Here is a 16,529-nt window from a genome sequence, read left to right on the forward strand (position 1 = left end):
CTCAGAGACAGAGAGATTGCCCAGCTCAAACACATATAGTCAGGCCCTGGCAGAAGTGAGGTAGAGGCCAGGCCTCTGGACTCCCAGACTAATACTTCTTCCAGGATTCTACATTCTCTGTTCCATTGCCCGTCAGTCTCTGGTCCTCTCTCCTCCCCCAGAGGACTTTCAGGGGCTCTGTTATCTGCAGCCAGAAGGCAGGGGACAGATGACGACCTCCTCCCAACCTAGTGTCCTGGAAGAACTGGAAACGGAACCCCCTGATTCCTTACATACCCCAGAAAGTGAAGGTAGAGCCCACGTGAACCCAACCTACTTTATATTTATTCTGAGTATCTCACTTCATGATGGTGAAGTTTTCTGCCCTTCTCTTCCATCCTCCCCCAAGCGATGGAGGCCTGATAGTCTCATAATCCATGTAAGTCCTTCAAGCTCACAGGGCAGGGCCAGTTTCATGAAACCCCTTCCCAGAAGCCCCAGGGAGAAGCGGGGCAGCGTGAGACACACCTCAAGCCCCCAGGTTGTAAACAGACAGGAAACCTGTCCTCCCTAACAGGGCTGATGGCTTCAAGGACTGCAGATGCCTCAGTGTCCCTGTGGACCCTCCAGAGGAGGTCACTCTGGTCTAGGGGATTTAGAGGGGCAGCAAGTCCAAGTTGAGGCTGTGGTCTGGGAGAGGAAGAGGAAGGGGAGGCCTGCCCCTGCCCGGCCCCCACCCACTCCTCATACCTATCCTCTGGGGAACCTAACCACTGGTGTTGGAGGGGCAGCCCTTCCTCACTCCATTCTAAGTCATAAGTGTGGTCTCTGGGGCCCAGTCCAGCCAATTCCTCCAGGAAACCTCCTGGGCAGAGATGGCTGGACCCCAGAGGCTGGGAAACTTTCACAGGCAGAAGATTCAAGGGAAGTGAGAGGCTCACCCCACCACTGGGAATGCCAGTGAGGGCCCCACAGGGCAGAGAGGTCCAGGTGGAGATTCCTGCTTCATCTCTAGGCAGCAGGGTCTCAGCCATGGCGTCGGGAAGCACCTTAGTCGCTTCTACAAGCCAGTGCCTAGCACACGGTCAACCAACGAGAAAGTTTGGGTAGGGCCTATTGCCTGAACCCGGGTCCCTCTTCTCCCAGAAGAAGGGCCCAGGGGCCATCTCCTGGCTCTCCTCAGCAGAGAGAGGCTTGATGTCTTGGTTATTTCTCTCCTCGGTGCCTAGTACAGTGTCGGGTACTCAGCATTAGTAACCCCACGTCGGATGAATAGGGCAGTTCAGAGAGAGGGGCTCCCAGAAGCGCCCCTTCCCCTTGCACACGGAGAGCAGAGACCCCTTAGTAGTCATCTCTGAATCCCCAGGGCCTAGAGCAATGCCAGGCAAGCGGCGGGTCCTCAATGAATGTTGACTGAAGGGGGGGTGGTCCCCAGCCTTGCGCTTCCCTCTGCCCCCATTCTCCTTACCTGTAGGACACCTGCTTGCGTAGGTGCAGCTGGCGGAACCGCTCCTCCACGGGGGGCATAGCGGCCATGCCCCGGGGTCCCTCGGGCCACAGCTGCGAGACCTCGGCCTCCTCCCCCCGCCGGCAGCGCCGCCGCACCACCTCCTCCTCGGCTGCCCGGCCGCCGCCAGCCCCGTCCCCGCGGGGCCCTGCGCCGCCCGGCCCCTCGGCCATCCCGCGGCCGTCCTCTTCCCGCGGCTGCTGCGGCCTTTCGGGCTTGCCTGCTAAAGTTCAGTCTCCCTTCCTCCTGGGCCCGGGGACGCGAGGCGGGGAGCGAGGGAGGGGAGCCCTGGGGCCCGCACGTCCCTCCCGACGCCGAGGCTCAGACGACGGGAGCGGCGATTTGACCGGCGACGCGCCTGGGAAAGGCTGGCGGGGATCGTCCCGCGCCCTCGGGGGTCCTTGGTGGGTGTCAGGGTGCTGCGTCGTGCGCGCTGGGGCGCTCCCCTGACGGCTGGAGCCCGAGCCCGAGCCGAGCCGGAGCCCGGGCTGCGAGCGCGCTCCTGCAGCCGCCGCCACTGCCGCGCACCAGAGTGTCACCTTAGAGACACCCGCCAGCCCGCGGGGTCCGGAGGGGGAGGGCGCCTCCCGCCCAGCCAGCCGGCTCGGGGCACGGAAGGAGCGATCCCGGCCCAGCCGGCGGCGGGCACGAACCCTGCCCCGAGCAGAGGCTGGGGGTGTGGGGCGCCCGGCAGAGCCCACCCCAGCACCACCTTCCCCGCACCCTGCTTCCCGGCAGCTGCCAATCACCGCCCCGCCCGTCAATCAGCTGCTGCGATGCACCCCCCCTCCGCCCCCTGCAGCCCTTGTCCCGCGCTTTCCGGCTCCGGCATTCGCCGTTGCGGCGGGCAGGTGGGGAGGAGGGGGGTCGGGGGCGGTGACAGGAGCTGGCTTTAACCCTGTCGGCGCCACAAGAATTTAGAGACCCAATTAGATTTGGGAAAGAGCACAGTAAAGGGAAAATGCTCTGGGGTGCATTAAATTCGGGAATGGGCCTGATTGCCGGTAACCCCTTCTCTGGGCCTAGAGCTCTTCCGGACTATGCCGGGAGAGGGACCAACAGCTGGGGGTGGGGGTGGGACGGAGAACTTCCAGACCCTGGAGCCGAGGTCTCAAGACCCAGCTAGTTGCTTCCTATGACCTTAACCCGCTAAGGTTCTTGGGCTAGGGTCTTCCAGAAGGTTCAGTCATCCTCCTGGGTCAATTGATGCTGATGGGAGAGGAGGAAACCAATTCAGAAAGGAAGGACTAGAGAGGTCTCCTTGGAGTCCGTTTTGGACTCCTCTATTTCCCCCTCCAAATACCATGGTTCCCCCTTGCATACTCTCCTCTTGTCCCTGGGATGTTCATCATCTGAACCTCACATCTGGTTGATGATGGGACCCTGGTTGACTTCTCAGATTTAACACCTTCATTTCACTGTCCCAGACTCATCTTCCTGAAGCCGGCCTTTGACCATAGCACTTACTCCCCCTCTGTGGAATTTAAGGTCTCCCTTTGCCTATACATTAGCCTGGCATTCAAGGCCTGCCTCCATCTTTCCACATGCTATATTGCAGTTCCATCGATTTCCTTCCACTCATCTGCGCTCCTTATTCTGGGAATTGGCGTCAGGCCTGTATAGCATTGTTTATCTCCAATCTCCTCCTGTTGATGTATTTCAAATTCTGGGGCTCCACTCAAATGCCCACTCTTCCAGGAAGTCTCCCTGGATGGCTCCCCCTGAAAGTCATGCTCCTTCCTCCCAGACCCTATTGCCCTCTTCACTAGGTATCTAGTGTGTGTCTAGTCTAGTCAATGGTTTATCTTTTGCCACTGACAGTGAGCCCAGGGAGGTGGGCTCCCAGAGCTAGAGAATGGGCTACAAAGGGGGACAGCTGCTTAGGGTTCCTCCAACACTAATCGGTCCTACAGTGGCCGTCCTCCTCTGTGTCCTTGTTCAGGTTGTTCCTGTGGCCTGGAGTGTGTCCTCTTCTCTAAAATCCTGTCCATTAATCAAGGCCATTCTCAAGTGCCACATCCCCCAGGAACCCCTCCCTGGTTCTCTGCTACAGATGCCGTCTCCCTCCTTCAGCCCTAGAATTATTTCCTGGGCCTCTGTCAGCACCCTCCCCTTCACACACGAACAATAACTAATATCTCATTTGATTCTCACCACAGCTCTGGGTGGTAGATATTATCACTTCCTCCATGTTACAGACGAGGACACTGAGATGTCATTCAAATGATTCAAGCAAATAAATCACTTATTTAGTAAACAAAACTACCAAAGGGCAGGACCCAGCTTCCCTCAGCTCTGCCTCCCACCTTTCCCTTGGTCCAGCCCTCCCATGTTGGGTGAATGGAATAAATGGAAGTGCATTTAAACCTCTTGGCCACAGGGTAGCTTCCTCCCTAAATGCAAGTTCTAAAGAAACCCACACTTGGAGGGGGTGAGGCAGGGTACTTGGGAGCCATCCCCTACCCCCAACCTCCCAATGTGCCCTTGGGTTTGCTAATTTTCCTAGCGGCCTGGCCCAAGGTAACCTCCTATACCATGAATTATGGTAGTTCGGGCTGGATTTGACATTCCCTCACCAGCTGCCTAGCTGCTGGGTTTCCAGGTTGGTTTTTCCTTCAGCTCTTTCCTGCTGAGCTCTCCCCACTCAAACCTTTTTAAACTAAAGCATCTCCCCTTCATCCTCACACCTCCCCCCAGCCCCCACCCCGCCCCGCCTTAGGACCAGCTGTTGACTGTGTTATGGGTGAGTTGTGGCTGTTGCTCAGGTCCCAAGAATCCGAGGGAAGAATGAAGGCCCTCTCCCCTGACTAGTCCCTCTACCTTCTGCAGCCTCTCCCGGCTGTAGCTAGCTGCTCTGATCATCTCCAGCCCACTGCCTCTGCACTCAGAAAATAATAGCTAATGCCTTTTCGAGTGTTTACTGTGCAGCTGACCTTGGGCTAAGAGCTTTGTGTGCAAGCTTTCACTTGCCCCTCACAGCACCTTTGCGAGGGTGGGGACTATTTCACAAATGAGGGCACTGAAGCTCTGAGAGCTGGGTGCCTTGCTAAGGTCAAGTGCAGTGCAGCCATCAGGACCGCCACCCTTAACTGCCACTCTGATGACAAAGCAACTGAGCCTCCTTTGGAGGTGAGTTCCCAGCCTGGCTCCCCCAGCAACCCAAGGAGCACCTGTTACCTACATCCCAATTTGGCCAGCTGGCTCCCGGGACCACCCAGCCCTCTGGACTGGAGCGTCGCTCTGGCTTACTCCATCTCCAGGCATTGCCCACAGTTGTTCTCCCTGCTTCTAGGGCTTCGGTTTCCAGGTGTAACCAAGGGTCTGTTGTGGCAGTCTGGATGGGATGGCTGGCGCTGGGACAGCCATCAGCTGTGTGCGTGGCAAAGCTGGCTGCTGGCAGAGCATGGAATCTACAGGTCCATCACCAGGGACACGTGAGGGATGTGATGCGTGACCCTGAGGAGGTCTTATGTCAACAGGTGGCTTGTGCAAGCAGACTAACCTTGCATCCTTACAGAGACAGGAGAGACTGCCCTGGGTGGACAGACCTCGGGTGGTGATCGCAGATGACCTCACTTGGATTACCTCACCAAGCCCTGAGCTCTCTGGATTAGTTGTTCTAGGTAGCTCCAATGTCCTTGGATTTTAAAAAATATTTATTTATTTATTTGCTAGAGAGTGCACTTGTGCATGCACAAGTGTGGGGAGGGGCAGAGGGAGAGGGAGAAGCAGACTTGCCACTGAGTAAGGAGCCCAAGGATCCCAGGACTCTGGGATTGGGACATGAGCCAAAGGCAGCCGCCTAACCAACTGAGCCACCCTGGTGCCCCTCCCCACCTTTTAAGTGAGATTTATTTATTTATTTGGGAGGGAGGGGCAGAGGGAGAGCCAGAGAGAAACTCAAGCAGACTGTATTGAGTGCTGAGCCTGTTGGGGGCCTGGATCTCATGACCCTGAAATCAGACCTGAACTGAATGGGGGTCTGCTTCAGTTTCCTGTCTCCCCACATTCTGCATCTGCAGAATGCCCTCCCTTTGTCTGGGCTTCTCTGGTCCAGAGTGGACCTCTCCATCCACTCCATGAATCCTGGCCCCACCCGCCTAATCCTCTTCCCTCTCTGTGGGCTCCCTGTCTTCTAGAAATAACCATGGTCAACTTTCTCCCATCCAAAAGCATCACTATATTGTACACTTGAAACTATAATTGTACTGATGTTAACTAACCGGAATTTAAATAAGAACTTTAAAAAAATGAAGAGCCCCCAAATTGCTCTTGATCTCACCTACCTCTGCCCTCCAGGTACCACCCTCTGTTCCTTCCTAGCAGAGCTCCTCGAAAGAATTCAGTGCATCCCCAGGTCCCCCTGCCCCCTTCCCATCCATCCCTCCTGTTCTCACTTCCACCTCACCTCTCCCCAAAACAGCTCTGACCAAGGTCACTGGTGACCTCCTCATTGTCCAAGTGAGCAGACACTTTGTCTTCTTCTCATCTTTCCCAGCCTAGATGTCATCTGACACCACTGATATCCACTCCTGGAGGCTTTCCTCTGTCGGTTTCTGGGACACTCTCTTCTCTTGTCTTTTTTTTCCCCTCTCTGATCATTCCTTCTCAGCCTCCCTGTACACTCCTCACCTTCTACTGTCTTTTCATGTCCATATTCCTGGAGTTCTGCCCTCACCTCTCTTCCGTTTATGTAGACTCAAGACTTTAACACACCAGATGCAGACAATGTCCTTATCTCCTCCACCAGGGATCCCTTTCTCCTAAGCCCTAGACTTCCACGTTAACAGGAACATTCTACAGGCAACTCAACTTCAAGACGCGCTCAAATGAATTATTTTCTCTCCGAACCTGCTCTTCCTCCTGTATTCTCTGTCCCCTCCGATGATCCCATCAGCCACCATGGCCTTCATGTCAGACATTTCAGTGTCATCCAGGCTCTGCCCTCACTCCTGCACCCCACAGCTAATTTGATGTCAGAGCTGTTTTTAATTCTTTCTGATTATCTCTGGACTCTGTCTCATCCTTGTATACCACCTGCAGAGCTGTGGGACAGGCAAATCTGATGATCTCACTCTCTGGCTTAAATATATTCAGTAGCTCCCCATCACCTTCAGAATGAAATGTTCTTGGTTTAGATCCCTGGAAAGGCCATCCTTTTCACCAGGGCCAGGACTCAGGTGAGGCTAGCTGAGTGCCTGGGTGTACAGTTTAAGGAGGGGCTCGTTCTCAGGCTTTTTTGTACAAGCACCTCTATGCATGGGGCACCCTAACCCTCCTTGGCTCACTTCAGTCCTGGCCCTGTTTCTCATGGCTCCACACCTTTGCCCTTGGCCAATCTCTCCACTCCCAACACCCTTTCCCCTCTCTACCTTACCAACTCCTACCCATTCTTTGAGACTCAGTTCAAGGGCCACCTCCTCTGAGTGACTCTCCCTGATTCACCCAGTCTGAAGTCCATGACACTCTTCTGTTGCCCTCCATCACACCAGCCCCGATGGCTGGTTTACTCCCCAGCCTCCACCACCAGCCTAGCACCTCTGAAGACAGTTTGTTGAGTGACTAACAGAGGAAACAGATGAATCCAGGAAAGAGTTCTGCTAAAAGTTATTGTTAATGAGACTGGAGTTTAGCGCCAGGAGCCCAGCCTCTCATGGCCTTGCTGTAGAGGCCTGCATGTCCTAGCAGCTCAGACTGATGCCCAACAGCAGGCAGCGAAGTCCCTATCCAGTGGTCAAGACGAGGCTGTGAAGGAAGAGGGAGAGAGGATGGCCTGATGGCCAGTTCTGAGGTTCTAAGGTTCCACCAGCTGGTGGGCAGCTGGTGTAGGCACATCCCACCACCACATCCTGCTTCTGGGTAGGAAAGTATCACACCTGCATGATGAAGTCCAAATGCCTTAGGGAGACATTTGAGTCCCCTTGGGATCTGGCCCCTGATCACCACCTGGCCTCAGCTCTCTGCTTGTTCACTCTCTATCATAGGGCTGTTCTAAATGATTTGAATTTCCTTGAAGTTCTCCTGCTCTCTCACATCTGAGAGGCCTTTGCTCGGGCTGCTCCCCTTCTTCTGAAATGCCCCTTTCCTCTCTCCTGCCTACTTCCAACAGTCCATGTTGCCTCCTCCAGGAAGCCTCCAGTCTGGGTGAGGTGCCCTCCTCTGAGCTATGACAACACCCTCTAGCTTGGCCCTTAGGAGGGGGCTCGATATTGCCTCTAAATGCACAGCTCATCTTTCTTGGAGTCACCATGGGCCAGGACCTGCTCTAAGCCCCTTACATAATTTACCTTGTTGACTCCCACAACCACCTCATGCCTTGGGTGTTATGTCCTGTTTTACAAATGGGGAAATGGAGGCTCAGACAGATTCGGGTTATATAGTATCTTACTTTCCTATGCTGTGTAACAAATGACCATGAACATGGCAGCTTAAGATGACATATGGATGATCTCAGTTTCCATGGCCCATAGTCAGCTCAGCCTTGTTGGCCCTGTGTGTGGTGGGGGTCTCATCTGGAGCCGAGATGAGGCATGTTGAAGTTTTTGGTGGAATTCAGTGCCTTGCCACTTTAGCCCTCAACTCCTGGAGGCCACCCCCTCCACGCACTTCACACATAGTTGTTTGCTTCAAGGCCAGCAGGGGACTGTTTCTTCTCAGGAAAGGCTCAGTGCCTTTTTTTTAAAAAAAAAAGGGGGGGGGCTTTCACCTGATTAAGCCAGGCCCACCAAAGGTCATCTCCCTTTTGATGAACCCCAAATTGGTTGATTTGGGATCTTCATTACACCTGCAGTATCTCTTTAATTTTGCCATAAAAGGTCACCTAATTATGGGAGTGACATTCCCTTATATTTACAGGTCTCCTGCACACCCTAGGGGAGGGGATTAAATAGGTGTGTATGGGAGGGGGAGGGGAGCAGAGGGGAAGCAGAGTAGGGGCCTAGAAGCTTGGAGGCGGCATTAGAATTCTGGCTACCATGTCCAGCTAGGGAGCGGCAGCCCCAGGAGTTAAACATAGATCTTCTGACTGTGGAGCCTGCACCTTTGACCCAGCTGAGGCAGAGGACACGAGGGCTGAAATGTTGGCAGCTGTCAGGAGGACCACACTGGGTAGAGCATGGGAAGTGCCCGGCACAGCGTCTGGTCCACAGGACAGGCTTGATCCTAGCAGTTCCCATCCCCCAAAGGCCAAGACTGTGGCTGATCTGCTTCTCTGCCTCCATTGTCAGCAGTTGGAGGAGCAGCCTCGGGGTGGGGGATTTCAGCAGAATCCTTGGAGCATCTAGTCGGAATCCTGCACCTGACTGGAAGAGGGAGAAATGCCCTCTCACATGCCCACACCCCCAATGAACCCCTGGCGGAATATAAGATAGATTTCCCTTCTCACTCCCCATCTCTCAGTCCTGGTCCCCTCCCTGCCACGAAGAAAGTCCCTTCCCCCCCAAGAAGAAAGGCACAAAGTCAGGAATTGATGCTGCATCTTTTTTTTTTTTTTTACTTTTGCCTTCTTAAAGCTTGTGCTGAGCTGATGGAGGAAGCAGTTTGGCAATTAAAAAGGCCCAGCGGCTTGGGCAGCGGCAGGGGGAGGCCGGGTGAGGGCCAGGGGAAGAGCAAAGCCCGCACTAACTTCATAAAATATAAAACAAGGGAGGGGTGAAGGGAGGATGGAGACTTGTAAAATACAATATTTTAGGGGATTGGCAATAATAAAAAATAAGGTTCATTATTTACAAACAATTTCTGTTCTTGGTCTCTGTACAGTGGGGTGGGGGGTGAGGGGGGGTGTGTGTTGGTGTGTTGATGGGTGTGTTTGTGGGGGGGGGGCAGGGAGGCAGTGGTCCAGTTGGTCATTATGAGAAAGGAGGGGGTCAGCCCAGTGAGTGGTTTATCTGAGAAGGACGGATGGCTGTGGGAGGGAGAGGTGAGAACAGAGTGGTCCACCCAAGGGAACAGTCCAAATGTGGTGGGGAAAGGAGAGGCCCTGGTAAGGAGTGGGGCAAAGAAGGGCTGGGGAGAAGTGGAACCCTTTCTCCTGGGGTGGGAGCCCAGGGGGCAGGGGGACAAGCTGGATCTGGGTTAGAGAGCAAGACCACCCCTCTTCCGGGTGCCAGAGGGTACGTCCTGTGTCCTGGGTCTTGATGCGGCCTAGGAGAGTTTGATGGTGGTATTGGGGCCGAGATCCCTGGAGAGAGAACAGAAGTCTGGGGTGAGTCTGTCCATTGAGGACCTTCTCACCCCTCTGCACGCTCGATCAGAATGTGGGTGGGATGGGGCCTTGGGGAGGCATGGCTGAGATGGGGTCCAGCCCCCTCCCGCGGAGAATGGGTAGAACCTGGGGCCCGGGAAGGGAAGGGCCCCCACCCACCTACCTCTCACGGAACCACTCCTTGGGGTGAGAGAAGTCCGGGCTGGTGCCGTTTCCACCCATGTCTTTCGGCCAGGCCTCGCTCAGGTACTTGGTGGTCTCGTGGGTGCTGTCCAGGTGGTCATGCTGCAGGTGGTCCTGGGGCCGCTGCTCAGCCGGCCCCCCTGGTTTGATCTCCCAGCCGTCTGGGGGCTCCACGGGCAGCAGGGCGCTGCGGCCATCCTCCCACGAGCCTGCCCCCTCATCGTAGAACAGGAGGCTCCGGGAGGGCACTGGACAGAGAGCTGATGGTGAGCCTCCGGGCCGAGACTCCCCATTCCCAGCCACATTCCTGGCCCAGCAGTGAAGTACAAGGGCCTGAGTCTGAACCCCAACTCTAACACCGCCCTTGGGTATGACCCCTGGCGCCTTAGGCCTTTGCTTTAGCCTTTCTGAGCCTCAGTTTGCTCCTCCATAAAGTAGGCATACTAGGGTTGACCTCGTGTAGATGTGGTTTGATGAGACCGTTATGGACAAAGTGACTGAAACTGTTCAGTAAGCACTCGGAGAAAGTAGTTCTTCCCAAGCAGAGGGTACCAGGGTGGGGCATCTGAGAACTGGGTTCTAATCCTACTTCCACTACTCACTTCCTCTGAGACCTTGAATCAAAATCCTTCCACGTTTCTTTTTTTGGAGATTTTATTTTTTTGAGAGCCAGCACAAGGCGGGTTGGTGGGGAGGATGTGGAGGAGTAAATTCCCCCCTGAGCAAGGAGTCCGAGTGGGGGGTGGTGAGGGGAGCTAGGCAGAGGCTTAACCCCCAGAGCCACCCTGGCTCCCTCTTCCCTGTTCTAGGCCCTAGTGTGCCCTTCAGGAAAATGAAGGAAAAGAAAACAGTTTGTTGGATATCTACCCTGTGCTAGGCATTGTGCAAAGCCCTTTGACCTGTATATCAAATCATGAGCATCTCACAGAAACTTCTGGGAAGGATATACTCTTAGGCCTGTTCCAGAGAACAGGTAACTGAGGTTCTAGCTTATCAGGTACTTTGGCCTACACTGGAAACGAGAGGCAGACCCAGGGCTGCCTGCCTCCAGGATCTACCACCACCTTCCGGGCTCTCAGGCCCTGACCTAAGAGAGTATGTGAAGGACCCTCCCTGCCATTGAGCAACGCAGCAGCCCAGAAAGCCAGCCAGCCGGCTCCAGAAGCCACTTCCTACCACAGACACACACACAGGGCCTGCCACCCACTGCATTCTCTCCAAGGGGCTCATTCATTCCCTCGCTCGCTCCCTCGGACTCTTTGTTCATCCACACTGGCCCCACCCCCCCACCCCCAACTTCCCTCCCTTCCTCTCCTCCCACTTCCTCTACCTCCAAATACCCAAGGGCGCCCCTGGCCTTGGAAAACAGGATTCGACTCTCACACCCCCAGGGCCCACCTCCCTCTGCAACTGTCCTATCTCCTCTCAGGCCACACTTGTCCAGGGAGTGGTTTTGGCTCACCACCTCCACTTCCTCTTCCCCTAACCCTCCCCACCCCTTCCTCCTTCCAAGGCCCTAATGGTCTAGCTCATTCTCCCTGCCTATCCCTCCTTCTTGAATCCTACTCCTCCTTGTCTCCTCCCTCTCTGACCCCCCACCTCTTTCCTCCTCCTCCTCCTGTCCTGCCTGATGATTTGTTCCTGGTAGACGATGAACCGTTAGAATGTTCCTCTGTAGGTCTACCTGAAGCACCTCCTGTTTCTGGAAATCCAGACTATTCTTTGCTGTCTCCTTTCCACCCACCTAGTGTACCTTTTCTTCCCCCTGGCAAGGTCTTCAAAAAGGGAGGGGATGCGCTCAATGAGTAAGCACCTGCTGTGTACCAGACCCCATGCTAAGAGTGTGTGTTCCCTGTGCCATTTAGTTGTGACAACCGCCATGCTCGTGGAGTGCAGAACTGGAACTTCTGTTTTTCAGATGAAGACACGAAAGCTTAGGGAGCTCAAGACATGTGCCCAAGGTCAAGCAGTTAGCAAGTGGCAAAGGCAGACATGACGAACTTTGAGGACCCATGCTCTTAATCACCATTGGTCCCCCACGGGGTGATAACTACCTGAGCTCCCACCGTGGCTGCCCCTCCTCTGCCCGTGCTTGACATCCTGGCATTCCTTAACATGATGCTTCAGCCACCACTGTCTGATCAGAAAGTGCCCTTGAACCCAAACTCATGTGCTATCCCAGTCCTGAAATACTAATTGTTCCTGGCAGATGCCCTGGCAGATAACCACTGGCACTATAATTCATGGGGGCCGGGGGGTGGGGGGGAGCGGCAGTAGGGTGGGAACACTCCTGCTGTCCCCTAAACCACACCCCCAACTCCTGCAGGCCACTCTTGGGTGGGCTGGGATCAGGGAGCCTGCAGCGTAGCCCCAATTCTACAACTAACGTTGAATAAATCATAGACCCGTTGGGGGCCTCAGTTTCTCCATCTGCAAAACCAGGAGGTAGAATGAGATGTTGTCAACCCGGAACCCGCCTGGCTTCCGTCTTGTATCTGGCTGATGCCCGGACATTGGACTGATGGAAGATGGCCTGGCCGAGAGCACTCACTCTGACTGGCTGTGTAGACGCTGTCAGCAGCCACGGGGTCTTCCTTCACAGTCTGGGAGCTGGAGGAGAACTCAGGGAGGCAGGGCACAAGGGAGCCCAGCACCAGAACGAAGCACAAGGCTGCCACCTGGTAATGGAGAGAGTGGGGGTCAGAGCAGGCTGGGGGAAGGTGCAACGCCTGCCACCCCAATTCCTCTCCCCCAAAACAATAGGTATAAAAAGCCTGGTATTTTTCCAAGAAAGCAGCACCCAGAGCCAACCACCCCCTAGATGTGCGGTCTTCTCCCCTTGTTGGAGAAGGTGGAGGAGGCTGCTCAGGCCATCTCAGCCCCTCAGGGGCCACCACAGGCAGTGTCAGAAAAGAGGAAAGTAGTCAACATAGATCTCACCTATAAGGTGGGAGAATCAGGACAGGGAGAAAGGAGTGGGGGGGGGCTGGGTGGGAGACAGGAGGGGGCAGAGCATCACACCAGATTTGCAGCAGGACGAGGAAGAGTCACACATCCGGAACTAAGCCAGGCGGACGCAGTGCCTGCCACCAGACAGCATGAGGATCTCAGAGGCCCCAGGGAGTGATCAGCCAGGAGGTACCAGGCTGCTCGTTCCCAGGACAGCATGCAAGAGGAACCTGCAGATGCCTGCACCACACCCTGCACATTCTTTTGGGTTTCTAGAGATTTGCTCAGCTTTTTCCTCACTCACTATTCATTCCAATAAGAAAGAACGAAGTGTCTCCCAACCTTGTGTCTCCCTAAGCCCTTTCCCCCTTAGGGTATAGAAGCCGCCTCCTCAAAGGACTTGCCCTACCTCCTAACTGGGTTCATGTGCATTGCTGCACATCCACATTGTGTTAGAACTGGTCAGGGAAGGTCATGTTCTAGAAGGCTCCATGGGCTTGGTGAAAGAGGCCAGCAGGCACTAGGGTGGTGTACCCTGGCGGTGTTGCCCAACCCTCAGAGCTCTGCCTGCCTTCCTAGAAAGCCAGCCTGGGGAACACTTGTCCTTGCATGACCCTGTGGTGAGGGAACAGCACCTACCATGAGGCAGGTCCCAGTCTGGGTGGCGGCCATCTTGTAAGGTCTTGAGATCTTGTTGGTGACCAGAGTCTGGAGTTTCTGCAGCTGCTGGAGCAGGGTCCTGAGGAAGGCACAGTGGTCACCGGGCAGGCTCTGCACCAGCAGGCATCTCTGCCTTCTAGAACTTTCCCAGGGAGCCCCCGGGCTGGCCCCGCACTTGCTTCCACACCAGGTGCCCGTTTTGGTCAAGACAGAAAACGTCACCTCCTGGTTGGCTCCTCTGTGGTGTGGCCTGGGGAACCTGGGGCCTATCTTGGGGTGAATTAGCTGGGTCACCCTTTGGGAGCTCAGGGGTGCTCTGTGATGCTCCTCACCAAAGTGGGGTTGGGAGGAAGATCTGCCCCACCTGGGCTGAGGTCACCTTTTTCTTCACCTACGCCAGTCACAGCTACATTGACCTTCCTTCCTTTGTACCCCACGACTGCCGGAACTGATAAGAAAGCCATGTCTGGCAGGTGTCTGGTGTGTAGAGAGGGTCCAGTAAATAGTAGCTACCATTTTGTTTAATTTTGTCACTGTTGCTTTTATCCCGGCACCTGTAGCACCTTATTTCTGTTCGTGGATTTCCACGTTAGTCTCCTTCACTAACTGTGGGCTCCCTGAGGGCTAGGACTGGGTCCCACCCAACGTGGAGCCCTCTGGGCACACACAGGGGGTGCTCAGCCAGTGCCTGGCCAACTACAGTTTAACTCCCTTTCCTCCACCTAGCCGGCCAGTGGGGCTGCAGTTACCAGAATGTACAGCAGGTGGCGAAATAGCTCCAAGGGCCTGGCCCTATTTTGGGCCAAGAGAGGAATCTGGGCCAGAGGTAGAGGGGTGAGGGGTGTGGGCCCCCGCCCCCCTTCCCTGAGTGGGGGGCATTCTCCAGGTCAATTGGGGGAGTGGCTGGATCCTGCTGGAGAAGCTGGGGGAGAAGGAAGGAAAGAAGGAGAAAGCCTTCTGTTGAGCACTGGCTAAGTACCAGCTGTCATCTCTTGTCATTTTAATTTACCCCAGCGAATAATTATTAGAGAACTACTGTGGGCTCATGGCGAGGCACTATCAAGAATTCAGAATAACCATTAAAAAAAAAAAAAGAGGAGAAGAAAAGCTAACATAGAATTGAGCATTCCTAAAGGCCAAGCACAGTGCTGGGCCTTTTACCCGCACCGTGTCATCGAATCTTCCTAAGAATCCTGGGAGACAGAGCTTCTATCGTCCCCTTTTAGATAAAACAACCAGGGACCAGAGAGCTTTACTGGTTTTCGCAGGATCACAAAAATGGCAGAGTGGGATTAAAAAACCCAGGCTGTGACTTCAGGTAGCTGCTACGTGCTGGGCCCCGTACTGAGGTTTCTCAAAGAGAACAGTGCGTGTGAATCATGGAAGGATCTTGGTGAAATGCAAATTCTGACTCTGCAAGTTGGGGTTGCGGGGGGGGGGGGTGAGTCCCGAGATCCTGTGGTTCTTACAAGCCCCCAGGTGGTGCGGATGCTGCTTGTTGGTGAGAAGGGCTTGGAGTAGCAAGCTCCCATGCCAGGGGTCCTAACGTTAGGGCTCTAACGTTAGGGTACATCAACATCACCTGGAGGGCTTAGTAAAACACAGATTGCTGAGCCCTCCCTGGGAGTTCCTGATTCAGTAGGCTGGTTCCAGGCCTGAAAAATCAGCATTTCCAATAGTTCCCAGGCCTGGGGAATTCCTCTTTGAAGGCCACCGCCCTACACCAACTCATTTAAGCGGCTCATCTGCCCTGTCAGGTGTCTAGACCTATGCGTGGAGGAAGAAGGATGGGAAGCCAGGGGTCCCAAGCTGCAGTGTTCCATGTTTCTGGGGTTCCTGTCATCCTGAACTCAGCCATCTGGCCTGTCTCCTGCCTCCCAGAGCTATGCCAGAGCCGGCCCCTGGCTGCAGAAGGACAGGGGGTCACGGACGATGCAGGGGGCGCTACCTACCTGTTGGCATTCTCCAGGGTCTCTACCTTCTTCCACAGTTCGTTGTTCTCTGATGTAAATGTCTCCACCCTGAGGGGGCCAAGCAGACAGAGACACAAGCTCAGGGGCAGTCCCCAGGCTCACTGCGGCCCCTTCGCCCCCGCCTACCTCTCCCTGAGCGTCCCCTCCCCCATCCCCCGCTCCTGCTCCCGTGCCCTTGAAGTGAGTACTGGGGAGAGGGGCAGGTGGGGAGTGGGTCCCAGGCCCGCCGCCCTGCTCAGGATGCTTACTTCTTTTCTAGACATTCCACGTACTCCTTCTTCTTACGGCGGCTCTCCTGGGCCGAGATCTAGAGGGGGAGGTCCCAAAACAGGGATTACCACAGCCACATAGCCATTTCCCGGGGGCCCCCACAATTTTAGGGCTGGTATCACCAGGGGAGCAGAGGTTCCCATCCACCAAGGAAGTAGCCCTAGGGCAGGGCCAGGGTCCAGCTCAGGCTTTACCTTATTCTTGATTTTTCTCCGGACCCTCTTTAAGGCCTTTTCTTCGGCTTTGGTGAGAGGGAGTTTCGTGGGGATGGGGTAGCCCTCAGCAATCAGGGTGCGTTTCTCCTCCTCTGTCAGGAGCAGTGGCCCTGATGTCCCCTGTAGTTTCTGTGGGATGTCGGACATGCTGGTTAGGAACCAGAAAGCCCTGGGTTCAAATCCAAGCCCCCTGCCATGGACTCTGCGTGACTCAAGGAAGGCATTCTCTCTCAGCCTCGGTTTCCTAATCTGAGATAGGGTGGACCTGGATTAAATCTGCTAACATGTAGCAACAGTGCTGGGAGCCCAGCATGTCAGGCGCTCAGTATATTATCGCAGGGTGGGCGTGGGGGCCCCCCAGACCCCATCCTGGAATCCACAGCCTCAAAGCTTACTTGTCTGGAGCCACTAGACAGCAACCCTTTTACCTGCACTATGATCTTTGCTTGGGAGGCTCCACACAGGACTCAGCTCCATGTTTCCCAGGCAATTTTGGGCCTCCTGAGTGCCACTCCCCAAGCAGTGATCCTTGGAGCCGGCCTGAGCCATCCCCGGTAATGTGGAGTTCTAGTCCTGCCTCTAGTCCCTGC

General features: G+C 55.2%; 1 protein-coding gene across 1 annotated transcript in view; it reads right to left on the reverse strand.

Annotated features, from left to right (window-relative positions):
* Positions 1 to 8,945: 8,945 nt before the first annotated feature.
* The window catches only part of CREB3L1 (cAMP responsive element binding protein 3 like 1), a 34,382-nt gene continuing 26,798 nt past the window's right edge, over positions 8,946 to 16,529 (reverse strand). Inside the window, exons 6-12 of the mRNA XM_080817111.1 lie at positions 15,919 to 16,068; positions 15,703 to 15,761; positions 15,434 to 15,502; positions 13,461 to 13,560; positions 12,424 to 12,550; positions 9,853 to 10,120; positions 8,946 to 9,665 (exon numbers count right to left, since the gene is read on the reverse strand). Of these exons, the coding sequence (XP_080673237.1) occupies positions 9,629 to 9,665; positions 9,853 to 10,120; positions 12,424 to 12,550; positions 13,461 to 13,560; positions 15,434 to 15,502; positions 15,703 to 15,761; positions 15,919 to 16,068 (810 nt within the window). The 3' untranslated portion in view covers positions 8,946 to 9,628. The remainder of the gene's footprint in view (positions 9,666 to 9,852; positions 10,121 to 12,423; positions 12,551 to 13,460; positions 13,561 to 15,433; positions 15,503 to 15,702; positions 15,762 to 15,918; positions 16,069 to 16,529) is intronic.

The sequence above is a fragment of the Martes martes genome (assembly GCF_963455335.1).
Source record: "Martes martes genome assembly, chromosome: 10".
In the NCBI taxonomy this organism is placed as follows: domain Eukaryota; kingdom Metazoa; phylum Chordata; class Mammalia; order Carnivora; family Mustelidae; genus Martes; species Martes martes.